The sequence below is a fragment of the Falco rusticolus genome, chromosome 5 (assembly GCF_015220075.1).
Source record: "Falco rusticolus isolate bFalRus1 chromosome 5, bFalRus1.pri, whole genome shotgun sequence".
In the NCBI taxonomy this organism is placed as follows: Eukaryota; Metazoa; Chordata; class Aves; order Falconiformes; family Falconidae; genus Falco; species Falco rusticolus.
In genome coordinates, this window is record NC_051191.1 from 18446731 (window position 1) to 18468077 (window position 21347).

General features: G+C 37.9%; 1 protein-coding gene across 5 annotated transcripts in view; it reads left to right on the forward strand.

The window, feature by feature from the left end:
• The window catches only part of CD36 (CD36 molecule), an 87958-nt gene that overhangs the window by 51169 nt on the left and 15442 nt on the right, over window positions 1–21347 (forward strand). For 3 of the 5 annotated variants that reach the window (XM_037389607.1, XM_037389606.1, XM_037389605.1), the window contains exons 2-3: window positions 11300–11533; window positions 19857–20017. In XM_037389607.1, the coding sequence (XP_037245504.1) occupies window positions 11414–11533; window positions 19857–20017 (281 nt within the window). In that variant the 5' untranslated portion in view covers window positions 11300–11413. Of the gene's footprint in view, window positions 1–7161; window positions 7320–11299; window positions 11534–19856; window positions 20018–21347 lie in introns of those variants that run through there. The other 2 variants (XM_037389608.1, XM_037389604.1) reach the window with 2 other exon arrangements.

Consider the following 21347-nt stretch of genomic DNA (forward strand, 5'->3'; position numbering starts at 1 on the left):
CTATTTGTTGTTGCCTACTTCATTCACTGCCAGTGCACAGAAATCACTTTTAGGACTTTTTCAACTGCTCTGTTCTTCAAAGTTAATGTTCCTTAATATGCAATAATACTACAAAAATTTTCCTAATTTCTTTAGAACTTCATCTGCTGCCAAGGTGTGTCTTGTGGCAAGGCTGATTTTATTTTTCAGTTTGGGTTGGGTTTTTCAGGGGGTGTGTGATCTATGCTTTATACTTTCATTGCAGTAATTAAATATATTCACAAGAAAAATATGAAAAAAAGAAAAATTCCTTTGTCACATACACAAGAGTAATACATTAGCACTTAAAGAAGAGGAAAGACATCCATTGGTGTAAAAAAAATGCATAATAGAGTTTTTGTGTAACAAAGTAGTTTCAAGAAAGCCTAGCTCACCAGATCCATGAGGATAGGGTATAAAAGGTGAAAAACTCCGCATCAGTTGGCACACATTTTCTTGAAACTAAGTATTGCTTCCTCACCCAGACTGGTAGGCAAAACCCACACAGTCTGTACCTTGACTGCCAGGTGGAAGGGAAAATCTGCTTTTCTGAAAGTGTTTCCATTAGGTCTGTGCTGCCGCTGCTGTAGTATGTGATTTCCTCTTGAGGCAGAACTTTTAACCAGGAAGAGCTTTGGCCTGTACTCATCATCTCCAGATGATTTTCTATGTCTCCCTTTCTTTTGGAAGAAAATCTATGTCTTGCTGGCACAGTTCTGGATCCCTTGGTACTATCCCAACCACTGATTCTGATTCTCAAATTGGGGCTGGACAACTGTTCCAGGACATGGGGTTGGTTGAGCTTTCTTCTTGTGCTAACCTGATATAAAGGAGGTTTCTTCTCATAGTAGACTCATGATTTGACTTTAATACCTGGTGTTGGAGGCTGAACTGAAGTCCCAGGGAAGATCTGCATGTTGCTCAGACCAAAGACATGGATCTGGAACATGTGAACTGAAAGAAAAGGGTGTCAGTCATTTGGCAAGTCTTCAACTCTTGAGAAGTCACCAAAAAGTTGACCTTAAACTTACCTCTTCATTAACTGGAAAAATCCCCTGTACGTGTGTTATTCTTAATTATTGCACAGACCAAATTATGGTGTAGCTGGTAGGCAAAAGCTGACATAAGGACTGCCCAGTCATTCATCAGTGCCACTGCCATTGTCTGGGGTGATTCATTATGGTGACGATTTCCCAACCAGGTATTGCACCAGTGAAAGAGTTTTGAATTACTCCATTATTCTGTGATTTCTGAGGCAAGAAGACTTTTGCAAGAAGTGGAATATATGCAAGTAGGGACAAGACTTATTAAATTTCTCTTGATTTTCAAAAGATGACTGCTTTCAAAAGTTTTCTCCCCTACCATTGGAGCCCCTTCTCTGTGCCCTGCTTTGGTTTCAGCGAGAAACATCTGTAGCGTTAACAGACTGACCCAGTCTACCTAAAGAGGTAATTATTATATTATATAATTACATAATAAATATTATTATACCTCTTTGCTGCTTCAGACTCACCCAGAAGCCTACGTTATTACATTGCAGTTTCTGTATTGGGTTCAGCTCTATGAAGTTCCTTCCTATCTACATTCTGAGTGACTCTCACATGAACCTACAGAAGTGGAAGAATCAAAGTCCATTCTATCCCTGCCCATCTTGTGCTTTCTTCACCTGATTCCTCTGCTAAAATCACTTGAAAATAATTTTTGAAAGTGATTTTGAGGACTGAGAAAGGCAGAACTTTATGCATGCCACAGTCAGTGTGGAATTGCTCAGTCTATATTTCTGGGGAAAAAGTGAACTGAAGTAGCTGCTGGGTCTCCATCACCCATTTTTCCCTTAAAGAACCTAGTTACAGTTTGACAGAGAAGCTCATCACTGGCAGGAGCCAAATATATCACGCTGTTTCCACTGTACTGCTGCCAAGTTGGCTGGAGCCAATGGTATTTTAGGATGTTTTCCATATCGTCAGAACATAATGAAAATCACAAGGGACAGCACCTTAGGTCCTAACACTTCACACAGCTGGGAAAACTACAGCTGGGAGTCTTTAGTGGGTAATGAAGGAGCTATGCAGCAATTTGGAATGAGTCTTCCAAGCTCTTGTGATGAGAAATCAGGTATTAATGAATGTTTGGGAGGTTCTTTTCTCAGGGAGCTGAAGACTGCATGGTATGAGTGGTTGGAGTATGCCTCAGGGCATACACTGGAAAGCCTTGAAGGCCAGCATTTCTGCAGTAAAAATCTGTGATCTGAGGTGGGCCAAAAAAATGCTACACCTCATCTGCAATCTTTGGCCAAACTTTCCATTAATGTCAGGTTGTAAATATTTTGAAATTTTCTCATCACATTTTCTTCTTGCTTCAAGAACTTGTTTGCACTTACCAGAACCTTTTCTAGCTGTCCTGGTATTGTTGGTCTGGTGCATTGACAAGGGGGGGAGCTGAAAAACTTTTTTCGGGATTTTGAGTGGAGCTCCTCTAACATTAACCTTCTAAAAGTTAGAACTCTCATTTAAGTGAGTCGTTTAGAGCCTCTGTAGTTAAAGCAAAGACATCAGTGCCTCCAAAGGATATGATACATCCTTGCCTAAGACAAATATTTAAGGTAAATGGGGTGTGTTCACACCTCTCCATAGAGAGGAGAGGAAACCAGTTCATCTTCCTTAAGCCAGATGCCTACTTTTACTTGGATAAGTTTATTTGCCACAAATATTTGTAATTAACTTTAAACAATAAAATAATTTTTTCTATGAAACTATCTCTTCCTTTTCTTTTAGATCCTTAGAGCTGAAATATTAAAAGCAGAATGGAAACAACTGAAAAATCTTGATATTTCCTTCTTCTAAAGTGAGGTGACTACTTCTGCCATTTAATTCTGTTCTGTTCTGTGGCTTTTGGAAAACAAGGTGGTGCAAAATAGCAGTCACAGTGAGAATAGCTGAGACAAAGTGAACATACAATTTAGGGGAAAAATAGTTTTATATTATTATTTTTATAATTTATGAGTTATATATTCAAGTTCTTTATAGGCAGTACTTGAAGATAGGCCATATTCACTCTAGGGGAGACTCTTATGCAATAGAAGTGAAATAAATTGTTGAGGCTGGTCTGGGTGGATAGCTCATGTGCTGCTTCTTATGTATTATGTGATGACATGATGCACAGAAGGTTTTAGCTTCCATAGGAAATCAAACTACCTTTCCTGAATACAAATTTTCACTCCCTGTAAAGGAACACCTCCTAGTACCTCCAATACACAGCGAGGGGCAGAAGTCTCATCCAGCTGGTGGCATATTGCACACTTTCTTTTGTAGATGATTCATCTTCATCATTTTCCTCAGTAGAACTAAGTGCACATGAGTGAATATGAGTGTGTTGAATCAGAAAAAGCTTATCTGGGGACAGGAATCACATGTTCGTATTATTTGTGGTTTTTTGAATGATTTAAATCTTTCACTACTGAGGAAGAAATAACTGTTCTTGTGGGACAATAACTCTGGAGAAGCCAGAAGTCCACTGAGTGGTGGCAACAGGATTTTGGTTAGGGAGCGCAGAAGCCACATAAGATGATGTTAATAGAATAAGTTAGGTAAACAATAAATTCATGTTTTTACTTACCACAGAAAGCAGATAAACATAATTCCTCACACCTTTATTTCAAAATAGGAAGAGTACCTAGAAGATGATAGAAAATCATGTGCTGAATGCTAAGAACATTGATGTAACCTTCTGCCCCAGGGCTTGGCACTTTACCTAACAACTAGAAAGTTGGTTTTGGTGGTGGTTGTTTTTTTTTTGTAAAGTTAGTGTCCTTTGAAAAACTCAGAGGGTGCAAAAGTAGGGACATGAGTTTCCTGGAGTTTTCTAACCTCAGCTAACATCTACTAACATCTCCATGTCTGACAAGGGATTAATGTTAAGATTAGTTTTTACAAGCTTCCTAATAGGCCCATGAAGAAAAACTCTGTGAGTGCCCTGACTGTGGAAACTAGGAAATATAAAATCATGCTGTGTGTTGTGACCTGACAGACTTCCCACCTGCTGTCCAGAGCGGGGAATCTGCTTTGCTGATCATAGACCTGGGCGGTGCAAACACACACTAGGACTCACCCTGTAATTAATATGATTACTTTAATAAACACCATATATCAATACCCACAAGCAAACTACTATCCCTGTTGATATGAAGGAGGTAGTGATCATATGTTGGTCACCCTTGACAGGATTGCAATAAACAACACACAGAAAGGTAAAGGAATAGACTACAGAGTTGATCAACACATTACAGTAAGCTACAAGCGGGAAAAGTAAATAGATGTATGGCCTGCTCAGAGGGAAAGCGTCGTGTGACGGTTATAAGGGATCTCAGGCCAGCTGAGAAGGAGCTCCGTAGAGCACTCTCTGAGCTGAGATTTTACACCCTTACAGTCACATAGCCTTTTTGTATGGATAACTTTGATAGGCAAGCCTTTTTTATCAGTTCAGACACAACACGGGGGTGTTACAACAGCTCCCCTTTAGCCAATAGTTTTTTATCTTTGGGATTTGTTCCCTTTGAGATGGAGGATGTGAGTGAGGTGTTGCTATCACATGTGCACAGTAGGGATGGAGGGCCTCAGAAAGGACAAACTACCCAGCCTATGCCCAGTCCTGCTCCTCTCTATGGATGGCTTCAATGGCTGTTTTCCTTCTTCAGCACACTTCTTCTTTGTTGTTTCTTTCCAAACAACAGCTTGAACCTTACACCGTGCTGTACTGTACATCAGAGAATTCCCACAGGAATGTGGGAACATTTATACTGGCAACCTTAAAATTCAAATTACATGTACCATAAATGTATATCACCCCCTGATGGAAGGGATCTTAATGTAAAAAAAAAAAAAAGGGGGAGGCACTGTGTGTTTAGGAATCTCATGGCATACAGAAAGATGATAATTTTATTTATTTGTTCCCTCAGTGTTTATAAAGCATGCCAAACACAGTGATTTCCAAAAGGCCCTGCTATGACATGTCTAGAAAAGCCAGGAATCCCGCTCATCTCTACAACATTTTCTTGTCAGTAGTATGTTTATTCCAGGAAATGTGGGAGCACTCCATTTGGAGTTAACAACTACATTTGTCTTTTTCTGAAGTTTTTCCCTGAAGTTTTCTGTGTCTTCATGAGGCATGTGAGAGTTCATTTACCCTACTTCTCTTTCTTGACAATGTCTCCTTGTGGGTTACTTTTGTCTGTTGCTGCACTGCTGGGGACTCCAATGAAGAACATATTTTTTTTGCTTTTTCTGTCATCATTCTGTTGCTGTGTGTCTCTGTATTTTCTCCCCTACAACCTCTGGACTCTGATATAAAGCCAGAGAACACAGAAGGATCATTAGGTACTTATGGTTTGGTTTATTGTGTTTTGTTTTTAAGAAACAGAAATTAGTGATATCCAAAAAGTGCACAACTTCTCCCTTAGCTTCAAATCCTTTTAGCTGGTTTCTGCAGTTGAACCTGGCAGTCCTCATTCCATTGCCAAGCACTGCCTGCAGAAGAGATTTTGCTTATATATGGCAACAATGACATATCATAAGTCACAAAATTAGCCGATACAGTTCAGTATGTATAAATCGAAAACTGAGCTTCATTACATTTGCATTAACACCTTTAGGATTCCAACAAAAAGACAGCAGTAGACATTTTCCTCCATTATTTGAAATGGTGCACACTGAATCCCACACACTGCAAACAGGGAAAATGAGCATAGTAGGGAACATGTCCACGGGCAGGTGTGACTAACTGGAATGATTTCCTCTTAGAAGAGAGAAATCAGCAGTGAAGAGGGCAGGCATTCTGGGAGGAAAGCTGAGGCATCCCAAACAAAAGCATCCTCAGGAGAGTGTTGTACAAGGAATGTCCAATAGAAATAATTAACAAGAATATTTGTAAAAGTAGTGCATAGGAACCGTAGTGTGGAGGACTGTTTCCTTCAGCAGTTAAACCCCAGTCATTAATCAGAGAATAGAGAAAAGCAAATTTACTCCACTTTTCAAGAATGTGAAACTGGAGTTAGTCAGGGTCACTCGCTTCCCCTGGCAGCAAGTCTTGCACAAAGACTGTCATACAGCTTGCTTTCAAAGGGCCAGGCTCACTTTCAGTCTTGCTTTCACTACTAGGAGATAAAATCACAGACTCATTAATGTTCATCTATCTTAGATTTACTTAGCAGAAGTAGATTAGAAGAAAGAAACTTCTTGCACAAAAGCTTAATTTTCAAATAGGGCAATATCAAAAACAGAACAGTAAACAGTCAGTCAAAACACGTAGCAAGTTCTAAACATGTGGATCACAAACTATTCAGTGCTATATCCTGAAAGTCTGGACCTATGAATCTATTTTTAGGAATGTTTTCTCTGTTATAATGTAATAAATCACTCCCTCTTGCTGTTGCCAGAATAATCTTTTAAAACAATGAATTCATTTAATTCACCTGGAATGAGGAGATATTTAAACAATATTTGTGCAAAAGCTTGCCAAACTGATTATTGTTAATTATTGATAGACACTGTGCTGGGATAACTCTTTGGTCTACACAGATGTCAGCATAAAAATATCTGATTTTTAGATATATTAAGAAAAAGAAGCTTCTGGGATGATGTTCATTGAACATTCATTAAAAGAGGAAGAAGCTTAGTGCTTTGTGAGGAAATGTTGTAATCCAGTCTGTGAAAAAAATACCCTTTAAAAATATTCTGATGTTTCCTGATCTTTATTACTTGAAAATATACTATCACAATGATTAAGCTGCAAAGGCATTTAGCCTGCATCTAGTAAGGCTTTATTTATACAGCAGAGCATGCTATATAGCAAAGAATATTTGAAAATAGTGTATCTTAAAGAAGGTGTCAGGAACTGGTTAGTCATAACTTGCTAATACGAGCAGTTTTAAAGCAAATGGATATTAGAGAAGTGACCAGGAACCAAATAAGTAAGTTACCCTTTTTTGTCCTTGACCTTTGACTCACTTGGATCAAAATTTGAAAAAGATTGCAGCTGCTAAGTATATTACCACGAGATGTAGGTAGTGGCTTTTAGTCAGACTGTAAAAATAACCGCCCCCCAGCACCAATACAACTTAACTTTTTCTTCTGGCAAAAAGATAAAGAGGGAACTGACGTCTCTTGGAATATATAAAACACTCCCTTGGAGTTTAGAGGCTGTGAGCTTGGTGGGGAGATTTAGCTGCTTGTCTTCTCGTAACTTGATGCAAGTCATGTGTTAAGTACTTGTCCCTTCAGCTGCAAAGTCAGTTGCCCTTATTCAAGGTGAGTCATACGATACAATGTTTAAAATCAGAGGGTTTTTCTCAGAAATACTTTTAAAATCAGTTGGTGGAAAGCTCTTGAAACTCTTTATTTGTGATATAAAGTGGTAGGATTTAGCAAAGCTGTTTGCAAAACACAGCGAAACTTTACATGTATTAGTGACATGCTTTATTACTGTGTTAGCAATGGTATTTTATGTTCAGTATTGCAGGCTTTCCCAATTGCATTCTGTCTTTTGATATCTACTATTCTTGAAACTACAGTTCTGGAGTCATGTGAATTTATAAGAAATGCTTCTTTTCAATGTGATATTTGTAGCATTTAATATTGCAGATAAACCCCTCAAAATTACAATTTCAAAGTATGACAAAGATAAAAAAAAAAAAAAAAAAAAAAGCAGAAATAGCCTCTTCCCTGCAGAAGTATCTTTTAATGGTTTCAGTATTTTTAATCTCACCATCTGACCTTGGAGAAACTGGAATTATGTTTAAAGAAACACCATGCTTTTGGGTGGAAACTCTTAATAGAATTTTGAAAAACCATTTTAATTTTCACTATACACACTGCTGCTTTCCCATGCAGCTGCTCTTACTCGGGGCACTAAACAATTCTGTCAGAACTGAAGTAGTGCCATGTCAAGGAATGTTTAAATATTACTATTAGAACTGGAGAAATCTTTAAGAAAATACAGATAATCTTTGATTTTTAAGGGTTTGATTTAAACTGGCATGCACAGAAGTTTAAGTTAAGTTAGGAAGAAAAAGTTTAATAATATTTTGCATCTTTTCTCCTATTCAGTTGCTTATAAATTGCCTTTTCAGAGTCCAAATGGACCATTTCCATCATCAGCATTCTATTAAGGACATTTGAAACAATATTAAAAAATACATACTCAGCACTCTAGAATGAGGTGAATATTTTTACCAATTCTGTAGTCAAATCTAAGTTTAAAAGATAGTACAGTTTCATAGACAATATCTAATTTTGTTATGGTACTTTCTATTCTGCATAAGGTAAATATTTTTTTTCCTGAATGTGAATTCCCGGACACAACTGCGTTCTTCCTGGAAATTTCTACTTTAGTCTTCATATTTTACCTTCAGTTCTGATAGATGAGAACAGCTTGGTGACCTTTATGTGAAATTTAGTGTCATGTTGTGAGTGCTCTTCATTGCAGTTGTGTAATGGATAATTTGAATTGCATAAATTGAGATATGTCTAGACTGCAATTGCATTGTGTTTGGTAGGAGAAGGGTGAGTACTTTACAGTTTGCAAAAGCTCAGTATGGACACAATTTATTAGCAGCCAGTTGCTTTCCAGTTGTTTATTGCTAGTGCTCATGAGAAATACTTAGTCTGCCTAACAGAAAAAGAAATCCCTTGGAACAGCTTGTAGAAACTTGGATGGAAATGTATTTTGGTGTAAGGTGTATTTCTGTTGAATTTGAAAAGCTTCAGAATGTAAACCAAGAAAAAAATGTCTGACAATAAAAGCCTTTTTTAAACACTCATGGAAGAGATAATTTCCACTTTAAAATTTAAAATATGTCTTTACACACTGTAAAAATATCTACCGGAATAGATAGGGTTGGAGGGAAAAATCAACTTGAAATACATTTCACAATTTGATTTCACTGAGAATTTCTGCTTCTTAGATTTGCTACACTGTGTAACAGCAATAAGGTTTTAAAATCCTCACACCACTTATCCAATGAGTTGCACAGCCATATCACAGTATTGCAGTGCTATTTCTGCCAGACTAAAGATCCTGATCTGAACTTATCTACAAAGATATGAGAGTTTGCCCTAGTGACGTTAATGTGAAAGTTCTTCAGGTCAAATGAATTTGTAACTCAAGTTAGCTTTGAAATTTGATCTTAGCCACATTATGCATCCATCCACTCTGTCAAAGAGCCTTTAATAACCTTGTGTTTTTATAATTCAGTCAAGTAGTCTATCAGTTATCTTTGTGAAAAGTGCAAAAAGTTGCAGGAAAAGTTTGGGGAAATGGATTTTTTTCTTAATGTTACCCCTTTGGTGAGTTTCTGTTTCTGCTCTGTGCAAAGGCACAGAGTAACAGAGCTGGTAGAGAGGAAAGCGACTAAGTAAACCTGCAGTTCAAATAAGTTGTACTTCCTCCAGCACAAAAACCAGGTCTACAGCTGTAAATGGACTTCTCAGTCCCTTGTGAAATAAAGACAAAAACTTTAGCCAAATCTGGTTTCTTCCTGGGTGCCTTGTGTGTGCAGGTAAAGCAATCAAAGGGTGAAGTTCTGATGTGGGAACCACAAAGAATGACCTGGTGGCAGGTGGGTGGATGGGATGACTTTTATAGGAAGGATATTTTTCTGAGATCATAAGTAGCCTTTTGGTCGTTCTGCTCACAAGTATCCAAGGGGAAATTATTAAATTTGTGCCAAATGAGTGCAAATGTACAGAAATAGTCATTGTCAATGACAAGGGAACCATAAACTGCTGCTAGTGCAAGAGCAGGCAAAATGAGAGTTTCCAATGCAGGTAAAAGGATCAGTCTAGACTCAGGTACGGACACAATATGATTGTGAGTTTGGGAGGATGTGGGAGGACACATCATTAGGCTGCTGACCGTGGTACCTCATATATCAGTGCAGGCTGTATGTGTTCTTTTTTTTAATAAAAGGACCTCATAACTGCGTTTATGAAAACATCTATTCCTACATCTGATATACTATTTAGAAACCCATGAAGATTTTTTTGACCCTTTAATCCTCATGAGCAAACTGGGAATTCAAGTTGAGTTATTCTTTCACTCCATCCTGCTCTTTTCCTTTGCTCTCTGTGTTTGGCCTTGAATGCATGATTGACTCTGTAACTAATACCTGCCTTAAAATTGATTTAGAGATGATCACAACATGTTAACGAACAGAAATTGGTCAGAACAAAAAGAATATGGACAATGGCATCCAAAACACAAAACAGTAGATCTTCTGTTAGTTGAGGGTCTAAAGCAAATAAACATGCAAATTCAGTGGATGTGAGTAATTCCTGAGCAAGAACAAATTGCAAATTAGACAGCTCTTTGTCTTAGTTATTCACAAACAGTAGCAAATAGAAAAATTATCACTGGGAGCTTATATTTTACCATATCTCAGCACTGGTATCATTCTGATTTTCTTTACAACAGTCTCACTAGGTGCCAGACCTTGACATACTAGCACATATTATCAGCAACTGTTTTCCAATGAGCAACTGCAGACATATTATTTTTTTTCTGAGACTGAATGATCTTGAAGTATCAGGTATTACATCTTTCAAAAATCAAAATCTAGAATCGTTTCAAGAGGTCTGCGTTTCTGTAAGGCAACTGGAATTGATGAAACTAGGTGATGGTAAGAATGCAACTCTAAAAAGAAAATCCAGTCATACCTTTGACTTGAGGTTGTGAAACAAAGTTTTATCCTTTCAGGAGCAGATTGTGTACTGACAAAGATCTGGAAAGGCAGGCTTCTTGTAGGTGCCTTCTATTATGGGCTGCCATTCCACACCAAGGTGCTGATGGACCTTGAGGATTTCCTTACTCGTGTAATACAGAAACAGCCTGGGTAGCTCACACTGAAACTCTTGGGTTTGCCTGAAGTGGGAGCCATGGGCATTGCAGACTGTAAAAAATGCAGAGGGCTAGAGTGTTCTCCTTTGGCACAGAGATTTTGGAGAAGGTGCGTGCCTCAGGAAGTGTCAGCTGAACAATAATTATGTCAGTTTGCTCTAATGCAACAGAGAAAAAAAAAAAAGATAATGATATGTCACAAACAACTAGCTTGCCAAAAGTACACACAACTGTTTGTTTTTTTTTTTTTTTCTTTCTTTCTTTGCATTTTGGCACTGGCTGCCACTGGCTGGCTAGTTTTGGCATGTCGTCTTCCTACCTGCTTCACCTCATGCACTTTGCACTTTGAGCTTTGGAATGTGATTTTTTGTTCACTCTCTCCTTATATTAACAGCTTCTCTCAGGAAGATCAGTGAGTCTGTTGGGACCAAGAAGGGAGAAAAAAGCATCAGGCCTTGCAGCAAGTATATTTTTACCCTGTCTGCCTGCACCCTGACAAAGGAGAGGAATGGGCTGTAACATAAACTGTGGGCTTCTCACTGGGGCCATCATCGGTGCTGTGCTGGCTATCCTTGGAGGAGTTCTGATACCAGTTGGAGATAATCTTATAGGCAAAGCAATAGAAAAGGTACTTTTTAAAAACTTCTTAAAGTCAATATGGTTTGTGGTTATTGAATATTCATTATTTGTAAGTCTTGTGCTCTGTTTCTGCTTTTTCCCTTTTTGTTTTCTTTATTAAACCTAGGTTTTGTAACATATGCAATGGAAAATTTCCTGGGAATAGATGCTGCAGCAATATTTTTTAAACATATTACTTCCATGTTTACTTGCTTCCTTTCTTTCATGCTCCACATGACAAGCAAAAATTTTGTTTTCAAGTTGTGTTTTCAGTAATGTCATTTAGAAGTAATCATTTTGTATTTTTATTTTAATTATGATTGTTTCTATTTTATTTATTTTTTACCCATGATGGCCCACTTATTTATTTTTCTATTTTATTTATTTTTTACCCATGATGGCCCACTTATTTATTTTTCTGCGTTCTTTTCTTATTTTGGTGCCCACTCCATGCACTTATATGTATGTACTGCAAATAAACTAGACAAACTTCTGATGCAGAATCTAAATCTACACTTAGATGCACTCAGCTCACATTCTGTGAATATACAATCCAAGTCAATATGCCTCACAAGACTGCAGGATCTGATCATATACACCTCCTTATTGAAGGAGTGAGAAGAGTAACTGAAGTGTAGTGGACTTAGCAGTCACAATTTTTTTCTTTTTTTTTTTTTTTTTTTAGATTTTTTTGTCTTTAAAATCTAATTGTGTCTTTAAAGAGAAATGAAAAGTTAATTTGTTAAATATTCAGGGAAAACAGTGTATAGCTGAGGATCTAAATCACAGAGTAATTTAGAGTGAAAGACCATGGAAGCCCTGGGGTGTCCACCATGGAGACATGGAGTCTCCTTGGGGTCACTGCAGCCAAGGCGGGCTCTCCTACAGTTAAAAATCCAGAAACCTTAAGGTCTTTGGCTGATGATTAGTCCTCCAAATAATCTGCTGTGGCACTGAAGACTGTGGAGATCTTGGAGACATGTATTCAAAGACTGTTCTGGAAGCCTGCCCTTAACTCAATGGCTATTGAAGTTAGTTGAGGAGGTGGATGCCTGAAATTTCAGGAAATGTAGCCTTGCCTAGATTCTAGCATCACTTTTTTAAAAAACTGAAAAAAATGGTTTCTACGTACCATTTTAATTTCGTTAGCAAACTCAGTGAAAACCTAACTGTAGAGGAATTTTCCAATTCTTGTATTTTTCATGAAATTTTCAGATTTATGGAGAATAAAGAAATAATTCTTCACTAGATAATGTCACACTCACCTTGCAACATTTTACAAAAAAAGTCATACTCTATATTTGCAAATAATTTTAATTGTTTGACATATTGAAGAAAAGGCAGGTTTTCTAAAAAGCACGTGATTTTATAAATGTGTATCTCCTTATATTAAATATTTACTTCGAGTTATTCCAGAGTGTTGACTTATGCCATTAAATATTTTCAAAGCAAATTACACATATTAGCAATGTTATGTGTTCATGTTTACTTATAATGAACCAGTTATACAGCATGGTTTGCAAATGTCTACATATGAAATTATACCTGGATGAGTTCTTAGTGGTAAAATATTAGACAGAGTAATTTTTTCCTCAACGTCTTTATAATTTTCTGGATTGTGATCATGTTTCAGATGCTTGTAGCTATTTCAGGGCAGCTTGACTGATGTATATAAAAAGGAATATTTCCTTACCAGTATTCATATAAAACATAAAAGATTAAATTTGTAGAGGTCTTATATATTTAAGTAAATGGATACTTCCTTTCTTAAGCACAAATCATACTAGATTTTTTTCTGTTTAGCATTCTGACTATCCGGTGAGACCATGAGACTCTTAAACCAATTTCTTTTCAGAAAAGATATGCCAAGGTACAACATCTGAAATATGTGATCATTTCAGCAGATGCTCAAAAGTGATTTGAATCTAACTAATTGTGATTTACTTGTGTCGATGGCTATTAAGAAAAACAAATATTTGTTAAACACTGCAGTTATATTTAAGATAAATATAGAGCTGGCTGGAAAGCAAACAGGTCTGCTGAGGAGACCATACTAAAAGTACATTTTTTCTGAAATCTTTCAACTTTTGGAAGTGTCATTTTTCAAGGAAATGTTTGGTAAAAACAGATCAGTTTCAATGACAATTTTATTTGGAATTTCTTAAGCATAGAGACTCTAGGACAGGAAAAAACTAATGAGCAAGATGTTTTCTCAGATACGGCCTGTAGGAATTTATATTTCCATTTGGATTCATATAAGGCAAAGCCAGAACTTAAGTCCCTCACCCGCTGTGTGAAAACAAATTTCAAAATGTCATATTTTGATGAAAGGGAAAAACTGTTTCAGATACTACCAGTATAAGTAAAATCATGTCTTAAATTCTGCGTGGTCCTTGAAAAAAGACCCCTAGGTGTTCCTCTGCATATTTTATCTTGGAGTAAATCCCAGTTCTTTGCACAAGTTGACAGAAACACAGTAAAACCAAACATATTTCTAGGGGAAAGGAATGTTGCTGTAAACTCTTATTGCTGGGTTAGAGAAATGGATGATTTATTTTTCTCCTGAACGAATAGCTTTAGGACACTTCACACTATAACAACTCAAAATATCTTAAATTAACTTGTTATCAAGGTCTGGTCAAACCGCACTATCATCAGTTTGTTCTGAAGCAAGTCCAGCTGAACTTTTAGAATCTCCCAATAAATAAAGAAATAAATAAATAAACTTTAATTAAAAAATCAATGCCATCAATAGTTCTTACCATTTTGATAGCAGCTGAAGCCTGAGCATGCTTCCCTTAAGCACACATCTTGGCAGCTGACCAAACCCTATCAGCCCCATTTCTCCTTTATTGCAGTCATTGAGAGATTAGCCTGAGTAAACATTTTGCTGAAAGGCTGCATACTCTTGTTGCAGCAAAGAGAAATCATCTGCATGTGTACAGACAATCTCAGGTGCCCTTAGAAATTTGATAGAGACTGTCAGGGTATTGGCTATTATTTCCTAGCAGGCAGGTGCTGTTCTCCATCCATGAAAAGTCCATGGGTGTATAACTCAAAGTCCACGTAACATGGAACATCAAGATGTCACCTCTTCGCATCTTCTTGTTTATTAACAGACATCTGTGCTTCAACACAAAACACATCGCTATGTTTTCTAACCTCAGACTGCCTCACCAGATCTTTTTTGGATAAATTGTTTCCACTCCTGCCTCCAGCAGGGTGGCAGGGTTTTAAAGAATTACAGCATTATATGTATTTTCTGAATCCTTTTAGAGGCCTTTTAAAAGAAACTGTCACTGGAAGAGCACAGTCAAAACGACACCACCAGCACCAGCATCTTGGCAGGGATCCACTGAACAAGAGTAGTGCTAAGCTATTTTAGCTCTGATACTATTCAGGGAAAGGAGACTTCCCCCTTAAAAGTTGCCTGTGGTTTCAGTACCGAAGGGCAAAAATCCTAGTTTTCCCAAACAATGAATCTATCCACAGGGAATAAATGCCTTTCCATGAAGGTCTTAAGGGTTTAGAAAACTGCCCTTGGTACAGTTAGGATTGAAGCATGAAAGTTTCAGAGTTCTTTACAAAAAACATTTTGTTTGAGGCTATCAAAATCTACCTTTTTAACTGACTCCACACATTTCATTGCACGTTATCATGTCTATCATCATTGTTATTAGACATTGCCATATCTAACATTAAAAAAATCTAGTACTAAAAAAATCAACAGGAAAGGTGAATTCAAAACAACAAATCAGAAAGCTTGCAGCCAATATTGTTGGAAGGAGATATTTTGACATTGCTCAATTACCACCTTTTGCCTTTCCCTCTTTTAAAACAATATTATTTATTTAGGAAAAAATCCCATCATTTCAGTTATGATAAAAAATTTTGGTTGGGTTTTTTTTCCCAGCTAATCAGCCTTTTTCCTCAGCTATATCTAGCCCTCAAAGCCCTTGGTAACTGATTAATTTGCCATAAAAATCTTTATCACCACTTCTTTAGGAGAGTTTGCTTTCTACCTTAGGTAGGAGCTTAACAGGAGTCACATAATGTTACTTAATATGTTGAATTCCTGATAAACTGATAATGCAGAATGGTGTATGATATGTCACAATACCTTAGTGCTGCACTCTTTCTATAGAGTTCTCAAAGTTAGCCTCTCCTATTTTTAGAAATAAAGCTATGAATTTTAGGTATTATTATGTTTAGCCTTCTGTCTCTCTACATACCTGTTATCTATGATTGTCCAGTTTGTGTCTCCTCAGCTACTGGAGGCATACAAAACAATTCTAATTTAAAATTGTTTGTGACATTCATATGGCACTTCTTCTAAACTAATGAAGCTAAAGTAACTGCTGGCTCTCAGCAGAACATGAGTGATCCAATCACACATATTCCAGCATTATCAATGATAAACTTAAATAGATTCCATAATTTTTTATGATCAGGGACTGAAAAAGGACTGGAAGTTTTGATCCAACAGAGCCTGCCAAAAAAACCTGATAATAAGCTAATAATCATCACTCAAGAAGTAATAAATGGCTATTTGTACTTTCAGCTGCAAAATGGAAGAAGATTATTTGCTTTCCTGGAACTTAACTTACTCAGTTTTACAGAATTGTATTGTTTGTTTCCTCCAGTTTTATGTATGCAGACCAACACGTAAAACACATAGATGTAAACTCCCAGAAAATGGCATCTTTTGTCTATCTGGCCAGATCCTTTGTCAAGAAAGCAACTGCATCTTACATTTTGTATTTCTTCATCAGTAATCATGATGGCTGAATTCAGTGTAAAACACCAAAGTACAGAAGCTTCCATTGCTGACTGCTCAGCATTTCTTGAGTTTATGTATTGCCAGTTGACGCACCACAAGTGGGGGAAAAATTGTGTCAGAAACAAAAGAGGATAAAGTCCCCATTGTTTTCACTCTCAGTCTTGCACATTTAGGTCACGAGATGAACTTGACTGTGTAGCAATTATATACTGTATAGCTACTTTTCCTAACAGTAATTAATTATTGCATAAGATACTAGAGCTCATGTATGTTGACTAGGGAGTTTCATAGTATCAATTGCAAATTAGTAGTTTCCCAAATTGCCCTACCTTTCGTAATATCACAAAGCATGGCAGTGTTACCAGGGGGATATAAAAGTGACCAGCCATAGAGAGGGGTAATATTTAGGGCTGGCCTCACCAGTGATCAGTCAGCTAAAATCCAAGGGCTTGCTGGTGTGTGGATATTAGTTTCATTATATGAAGACATGAATAAGGACAGAGCTCTAGATTTTCTTCAGCTTTAAGCCACCATTGGCATTCTTGAAGTATGTGACAGGGAATCATACACACTTCCTTTGTGGGAGAAATGTTATTAACAATAGTGGCTGAATGCCACCAGATATAATGGTCTTGCTCCCTTCCTCCCCCTCCCTCTTTTGCCCTGCTGCTTCACTTATTTTAACTCTGTTATCTGATCCTTCCCCCTATACAGACCACTGAGCCAAGTGGCTCGCTCGCTCACTGGTAGAAAGGTAACCCAGCTGGGGGGCGGGGGGGGAAGGGGGCAGTAAAAAGAACACCCCCCCAAAACAAACCAAAAAAACCCCAAACCAAGGAAGAACAAATAATCTTCCTCCAGTCTGGCAGGCAGGAACAGCTCCCTGAGGAATGAGAGCTGGCACATGGGAAGGGGGAAGCGTGTGTATCAGTGACCAAGGGGCTGCAGGTGCCAGCTTGCCCCTTTGGCTGCAGCACTGTCAGGTTGTATCAGCTGTCCCCTTGAAGCATCCCCTAAGAGTGTCCACGGTGGCATCAGCACAGAGAAAATGGTGGGCTGAAAATCCACATAGTAACTCATTGTGACCTGGCTGTCCCATGTATTCAGTTTCCATGGTCCTCTTTGTACCAATGCCCAAAGTAATTTTTCTCTTTTGGCATTTCCTAAGGGTACAATATGCATATAGTAGTTATTCTTGCATGAAAAATAAAGGACAGCCACGCCCACCTCTTTAGCTGGACAGTGAATTTGTTCTAGATTGATAAAAGAGTACATAGTATAATGAAGTGCAGCAAGGAGCAGTACAGAAAGTACATGAAAAGGCTTGTGTCTCATAGCCTGCAGTCTCAGTCTGCATGGAAAGTTGTCCTGGTTGTGCTAAAAAGTCCTGCATAAGTCTCAGCTTTTCCTGCAATACCGGAGAGAGGTTTAGCAGCAAAGATCCACTCTTTGGAAAAAAACAAGGTCGTTTATAAGGAGAAAGCTGTGAGGAAGCATGTTCCTTATATTCTTCCAGGTCAATCACAGAGATGTGGTCATTGCAGAATAACCAGTTTTCAAAGTGCCCAAAATGTCTAAAGCTGGAGGCAGGCTGGGGACTATTTCTGTGCCTCTCCAAGATGGGAGGAGAGATCCTATGGCTCAGGTACTCTGAGCAAACTGCAGTGGCAGAGTCAGCATATCGTTCTGTGCTATCATAACCCTTAGCAAAGGGTTATAAGGGGAGGGAGGAATGGACAGATGTGAAAACTTCTTTTAAGAAGTAACTAACACTACTTTAAAATCTGTTGTCACAAGGTTGAAACTTCTCTGTTCATCTCTGTGCCTATTTGTTGTTGAATTCTAGAGAGATTAGTTTGTCCTCTTGGGCATATAGCTGCCAGCTTAACCACTTCTCTACCAGTTACACAGAGGTAGGAGGTCAAATCCTGGCATCTGTCCCCATCCCAGGACCCTGCTGCATACAGATCACAGGCAGACTGCGTAGAAGTTGCACCTTTCTTAATATCAGCCTGCTTCTCCCAGATCCTTTGAGCAATCCTCTGTGGAAACTGAAAAGGTGATTTCAAAATCATGTAAGCTTTTCTCTTTGCCAGGGACATGGTCTGCCCCATGCGAGATCACAGCTGTTGATAGGCTTTGGCCTCCTGAGGTTTGCAAAACAAGGCTGAAGAGAATTTTAACTGTCAGGTCTGAGTGCAAGCCCTCAAGATGATAACACATTTGCTACAGCAACTTTCCTTCCCCGCTCACACAAACGCACATAAATTATAGCAGCTATTCAACCAGCAAGCCCTGTGCTTCACACCACAAGCAAGGCATTTGCAACCCCACCATACAAACAGGCTTTCCATAGAGAAAACTCTGACTATGTTATGAGTTCTTCAAGGTATGGTATTAATTTCTAATTGCAGTGTTCTTAATCGGTAATTTGTTTTTTTGGTTTGTTTTTTTTTTTTTTTTTTATGGTGCTTGCTAAGCAAACTCTAGAGGGCAGAAATTTAAGCTAGAAAGAAAATCTAGTAAACTGTAATTTAAAATGTCTTTTCATGCTCTCTGGGGGGATTCCAGCCTTTTAATTCCTGAGACTCTGTGAGCTGTGCAAATTAATCAATTAATATTGCACCACGCTAATAAAAAAGCATTTCATATATTATAGCCAGGGTGCCTAGATTTTTTTTTTCTGTTGAGAATTTTTTTCTGAATTTTTACCACTAAGGGAAAAAACTACATTATCCCGGGACTTTGGGAAAATCATGTACAAGGAGGCATGATGTAGACCAGGCAAAACAGGCATTCCCCTGAAAATACAGGAAACAAACCTTCAAACTCTCTTTCTCACTGTACAGTCCCAAGGACTGAATAGGCATTTATGATACTATAGTTGAGTGCCACAGACATAAAGCTGTTGCTTACTCTGGAGTGGTTCCTGATGTCCTGTCTTTTGCCATATTTTGCCCTTATTCCCTAGACCTGGGGAACTATCCTAACAAAATGTTATCAAAGCTAGAGATATTTCTTAGAAAGTCTCAGGTTTTGTGACAAGAGTTTTCTGACAAAAAACAGTCCTGCAAGAACACTGTCTGCATTCTCTGCATGCAAAATTACTTTAGTGCCTGAGTAATGCTCCCAGATAATTCTTGTTTCTTCCCTTGGGCTATCTGCAAATGTGTGAAAAACAGTTTATGGATTCTAAAACTGCTGGGTATCATTCAGATATTTTCTTTTTCCAAATAATCAGTGGATTTGGCAAGTATTTGGGAACTAATGCATTGCCCGACCACAGCAGTAGGAAAGTTTTGCTGCTTGCTACAGTAGCAATTACATCAGCTTTGTGGTCACATTTTAGGGGGATGCACTTTTCCTTTCACTAAGCAGGAATGTCAGCATGCTTTCAAATGTTGGCCAAAAATGTGCACTGTATGCCTCATACTGATGATAAAATAGCTTTTTTTTCTGTTGTTTAGGAATCTTCTGCAACCATCTGGAAAGTAAATGCAGCTTGTCGCTCAATTTTTGTGGTTAATTTTAGCTTTGGTTTTTGTCCTTTTAGGAAGCTGTCATTTCAAATGGTACCATTGCTTTTCAAAATTGGCTTGTGCCAGGAAGTTCAGTTTACAGGCAATTTTGGATTTTCCATGTACAAAATCCTGCAGATGTGTTAGAGCAAGGAGCACGTCCAAAACTTGAACAAAGAGGACCTTACACATACAGGTAAGCAAAGCCCCTCTGAGTACACGGCATGTCATATCAGAGATCATGGTGAAAGTCAGAGAAAGTTCTACTGAGTTAAAATTTATTTCTGAAACTCCAGCATTGTATTTCAGTTAGACTTGACAAAAATGCCTAACTTGCAGCTACACACAGCAATCACAGATACTTTCTGTATTTGGTCTCATGTTGGGAAAGCACGTATATAAAAACAGGTAATTGGGTGTGGAGCTGTTTGCCTTTGTGAAAAGAGATTGCTTATTCGCAAGATGTTTGCCACAACAACACAGGCATGTTGCATTTGTTGCTGTTCAGTTTTTGCCAGCTTTTTGCATACGGGAAAAATACGCCAGATGCCCTAAACCCAAGAGATTATTTTATCACCCATGTATCACTCAGATTTATTTTAATAATGTATTTTTTTTCTTTGCTCCTTTATGACTTATTTTTAATCTATAGCTTTTCCTTTTCAAATTTCCCCTTGAAAAGCATTCCTTTTTCTGAATGTACTAGCGAGGGTCTAGATGCAGCAGTCCATTCCCATTCAGGCCAGCTTTTAATCACCTGCTTAATTTTAAACGTGATGTTGACGTAGGCCTAGTTGGTGCTTCCTGATAAGCCCAATATCCAGCTATCTCTGGCACACTTGTTATGAAACTGATTTCCTAAAATGATAGGATATTTCTTTCTTGATATCTTTGAAGATGTATATTGTATTTGCAAGATGGTTTTACCATGCAGCATCTACAGTTGAAGTGCTTTGATGCTTAAAAATGTTACTTATTTCTCATTGGAAGTAGAAAACTCTTGGTCCATAGAGTACATGAGAAGATATAGGAAATGGAATCAGGAAACTAACTGGTTAAGAAATACTGCAGAAAGTGAATTTCCACCAAACAGAAATGTTTTACTCTGGTGGTGATGATGGTTGCTTGGTTTCTCAGGGACAAATCTTTGCCAGAAGCCTACATAAGACTATGTAAGAAATGATGTCTATAGCTCTTCTCACTGCTGCGGTCATGCTCACCTGGGATATTGGGTCTACCTGAATCACTGTGACACTGTCTCTCTCTCTCCCTCTGAATCTCCCTTTAAATGTTTAATTATTTATTATGATGTATAACAACTGGTCTGGAAAATGCAGTTGTCCCCGTGATTCTGCTAGGAAACCTTGTTTGAGGTCTTTTGTTTCCAGTCAGAAGTAACATAATTAGGAAAAAAAAAAAAAAAAAAAAAAAGATCTCCCAACTTTCGAGTAGGTGCTCTACACATTAAGCTATTAATGAAATGACATGCACACAAACCAGTCTTGCGAAGTCAAGATCCAGCTGTT